Raw genomic sequence first — 4,241 nt, forward strand, 5'->3', positions numbered from 1 at the left:
ACCATGGCAACAGCTGTAAACATTCAGTCGACACTTGCAGAAGAGTTTGATTGACATCGGGAGAACTGCCAGAAACATTTTGTGTTTTTCACAATAAAATGAATCAAAGAATTGTGAACATCAGCTTGTGGCTCCTTATTTATTATTAATAATCAAAAAAAGTGCTGGTTTGGGGAGGAGTGCAGTCTCATCTGGCAGAAGTTAATTTGTGGTGGATCTTCCTCAACCTTCAGCGATTATTTTCATAATCTAACGTCTCCTCATCAGCCTTCACACCCTCTCATAGCGGGGCGGGGGGGAGCAGAAGGGGGCGTGGCCTCTTTTGGGGAGCAGAAACGAAACTGAAGCAGCTGCTGGCGTCTGAACCAAGAAGTGACAGCAGAAGAAGAGACAGCGTGCAGAGCGGAGAGGCAGGGAGACGGACTTTCAGCTCCACCAGCTGAGGATGAGGATGAAGATGAAGGCACAGCAGCTTCACGTTGCCATGGCGCTGATGGTAGCGGTTGGCATGGTAACGAGTGCCGCTGATCTTACTACAACTGAACGGCCAAGGACAACTACTACCGAATGGCTGAAGACAACTACTACCGAATGGCCGAAGACAACTACTACCAAATGGCCGAGGACGACAGGTAGGCCACACACACACACACACACACACACACACACACACACACACACACACACAATTCAACACCAAAGGTAAAGGCTACAAAATGTGTTTTATAGATCGAAGTGTAAATTCGAGAAAAAAAAAAAACAAAAAACAAAAACAAAAGCAACAACTTATGAAATCACAAATTAACAGTGAAACTAGTTTTTCTGCTCTTGTGGGATTCAGTCAGAATCAGCAGGAATCAGCAGGATCTCCTTGTAAAACGAAGCAACATGAAATGCAAGTGGCTTCTCTTTGTTTGTGTCTGTTTTTCTTCTTCTCTGTTTCACTTCCCCGTCTTCAGGCTCTGCAGGGTGCAATTTAAAGGGGAAGATGTTCACCCTGTCGAGGGACGGCGGGGGAGTCACTCTCTACCCTCCCTCCTTCTCCCCGCCCCCCCTCTCCCCCTGCGGACGCCACGAACCCCACCATTGCTCCTACTACCACCCCCAGCATCACCTCCTCCTCCCCGTCCCCTGCCTGGACAACAGCGTCTCCCTCCCGCGGTCAGTCTGGAGGCTTCACATTACTGCATTTTTATTTTATTTTTTTATTTCTGGTACGTCACCAACATGGATTTAGACTCTTAGATCACCTTTCCAAGTCAACTAGAAGCTAAATTATAGTCATTTCAAATTTTTGGTGGTTAATTATCTCATTATGCTAATTAGTCAAATTACCCAACATGCAACTTTTACCAGCCAAGTTGAATCTCATCCACTGAGCCTGTAGATGACATTTTAGTCATAAAGGTTCATAGGAAACAAACTCTGCTGGCTCCAAGAACTTTCCAGTAGATGAATGTGCCTGGAAGTTTCATTTTGCTGTGTGATCATGAACCCTTCCCTCCCCGTGTTAACACTGACCCCTGCAGGTGTGTCCGTGTGTCTGCGTTACTTCGCCGAGCTGAGCGACTACCAGCGTGTCTTCGCCCTCAGTCCGTCCAGCCGCTCTCACCTGGAGCTGAGCGGTGGGCGGAGCTACGTCTTGGCGTTTGGCGGCAGCTACAGCCCCCAAAACTGGTTTCAAAGCCAAAGGAACAGACTTTCCTTCTCCTCCTTCAAGCCTCTTTGGTCCCGTATCACACCGGACTTCTGGACCAGAGTCTGCGTTACCGTGGATACGAGGAGGGGTGTGGCCCAGGTATTCAAAAACGGGTTCATCAGCATCAGGAAGAGGCTGCCATGGGAGGTGAGGACAAAGCAAAAATATCCCCCTTTTCCTTTCCCCAGACTGAGACCAGATGTTGGACACCATTTCCACCTCTGGACGTCCACTGGTTCAGTTCCTCTGGGTAGCATTTCCTGTTAGCTTAGCACAAAGACTAGAAGTCTATGGGAGCCGTTAGCCTGGCTCTGTCAAAGTGTAAAAATAAACCTTACAGCAACTCTGAAGCTGTGTGTGTTTGCGTGTGTATGTGTGTGTGTGTGTGTGTGTGTGTGTGTGTGTGTTCAGTATGTGTGGACAGGTGCTCCTGTGATTGACATCTCAGGTTTCGATGGTCAGGTGACTGACGTCCAGGTTTGGGACTTCCCGCTCCCCTACACAGAGATCTTCAGCTACATGAACAACGGTGACTTCAGGTACGACCCTGTGTGTGTGTGTGTGTGTGTGTGTGTGTGTGTGCGTGTGTGTGTGTGTCAGTGGTTAAGGTTACGTTTAGGATCAGATTAAGGTTATGGTTAGGGTTAGGATTAGGATTCGGATTAGGTTAAAATTAAGATTGGGATTAGGTTAAAGTTAGGATTAGGATTGGGTTAAAGTAAGGATTAGGTTTAAGTTAAAATTAGATTAAAGTTAGGATTGGAATTAGGAATAGGTTAAGGTTAGAATTGGTATCAAATTAAAATTAGGATTAGGATTATATTAAAATTAGGATTAGGATAACATTAAGGTTAGGATTGGGATCAGGTTATGGTTAGGATTGGGATCAGGCTAAAGTAAGGATTAGGATCACGTTAAAGTTAGGATTAGGATTATATTAAAATTAGGATTAGGATAACATTAAGGTTAGGATTGGGATCAGGTTATGGTTAGGATTGGGATCAGGCTAAAGTAAGGATTAGGATCAGGTTAAAGTTAGGATTAGGATTATATTAAAGTTAGGATTAGGATTGCGTTACGGTTAGGATTGGGATCAGGTTAAGGTTAGGATTAGCATTAGGTTAATGCCAGGATCAGGTTTAGGTTAAGGTTAGGATTAGGATTAGGTTAAATTTGGGGTTAGGCTAAAGTCAGGGTTAACTTGTAAATGCGTGATACTGATGATGGCAGATTGTTTCAGATTATTTTAGGGGCTTAATAAATGACTGGATGGAGACTTTAAGGTTTTTTTTTAGTTAACATTGCAAACAAATGTGTGTGTGTCTGTTAATGTATGTTTACTGGTGTGTGTGTGTGTGTGTGTGCGTGCGTGCGTGCGTGCGTGCGTGCGTGCGTGCGTGCGTGCGTGCGTGTGTGTGTGTGTCTCCAGCCCTTACCGTGGCAACGTCATTACCTGGTCCCAGGTCAGCTATTCCGCCAGAAACAACGCACTCTTGGAGGATAGGTATGACTGGCAGCTGAAGCGACCAATCGGAGGAGGAGACGGACGGCACGGGCCAATGGGAGAGAAGATGAAGTTTCAAAATGTGCACGGGAAGAAAGAGAGGAAGAGAGAGAGGATGTTGATGTGATACAAAACAAATTAATGAAGAGTCAAAAGAAAAAAAAACAGGCTTGTAGATGTGGCTGATACGTTCAGACATAATCTGATGACAGTTTGAGATTAACCCTTTAATGTCACTGGCATAATAAAATCCAGCTGCTGCTTCTTTGTTTCCCCACAGCAATCTGCAGTGTCATGTGATCTTTGCTCACATTTCTTCATTCCTCACAGATCAGTGGATTATTATTAATTATTGTGTTTTCTGCATCAGTGGTTCTCTAACCTTTTTCAATAATATTCCCACTTTGATAATAATTTTTCAGCCAAGTTCCACCCTGGCCAGAAAAAATAGTTGGTATAAAAAATAATCTTGTATGCAGAGGTGCAGCTGGATATTTTGTTGAATATAAAATGTGCTGATCAAACATAAATTTACATTTTTGTACTGAACCTATTATAGTATAGGCTCATTATTTTAGGAATTATGCACGACTACAATTTTTTTAAAATAATATTTTAAAGATTTTAAAGAGATTTTAAAAATCTCATGTGACCATAAATTTATAAATAAATCTTAATAAATCTCATAAATTTACAAATTTAATCTCAGAGAATATTGAAGTGTTTTTGTTAATAAATTTGTGACTTTATAATCTGCAGATTTATGAGTTTTTTTCTCATAAATTTATTTAAAGGTAATAATACTAATACTACTACACAAACACACAGGTACTACAACCACTACTACTACTACTACTACTACTACTGCTACTACAACAGAAACACACAGGTACTTCTCCCACTCCTACCACTACTACTACTGCTACTACACAAACATACCGGTACTTTTACTACTACTACTGTTACTGCTACTACTACTACTACTGCTACTGCACAAACACAGTTACTACTACTGCTACTACTATTACTAATACTACT

General features: G+C 42.6%; 1 protein-coding gene across 1 annotated transcript; it reads left to right on the forward strand.

The window, feature by feature from the left end:
• Nucleotides 1-567: 567 nt before the first annotated feature.
• On the forward strand, nucleotides 568-3,837 carry LOC115355639 (uncharacterized). The gene is made up of 5 exons (XM_030046496.1): nucleotides 568-632; nucleotides 983-1,161; nucleotides 1,530-1,846; nucleotides 2,111-2,238; nucleotides 3,129-3,837. Exons 1-5 carry the CDS (start codon nucleotides 568-570, stop codon nucleotides 3,328-3,330), a joined length of 891 nt encoding a protein of 296 aa, XP_029902356.1. The 3' UTR covers nucleotides 3,331-3,837.
• The last annotated feature ends 404 nt before the right edge of the window (nucleotides 3,838-4,241 follow it).

The sequence above is a fragment of the Myripristis murdjan genome, chromosome 23 (genome assembly GCF_902150065.1).
Source record: "Myripristis murdjan chromosome 23, fMyrMur1.1, whole genome shotgun sequence".
In the NCBI taxonomy this organism is placed as follows: domain Eukaryota; kingdom Metazoa; phylum Chordata; class Actinopteri; order Holocentriformes; family Holocentridae; genus Myripristis; species Myripristis murdjan.

Excerpts from the sequence above, each read along its gene's own strand:
- LOC115355639 (XM_030046496.1), top strand. The coding sequence starts at position 568 with ATGGCTGAAGACAACTACTACCGAATGGCCGAAGACAACTACTACCAA. Across the intron at positions 1,162-1,529 it reads AACAGCGTCTCCCTCCCGCG|GTGTGTCCGTGTGTCTGCGT; the intron begins GTCAGTCTGGAG and ends TGACCCCTGCAG. Across the intron at positions 2,239-3,128 it reads ATGAACAACGGTGACTTCAG|CCCTTACCGTGGCAACGTCA; the intron begins GTACGACCCTGT and ends GTGTGTCTCCAG.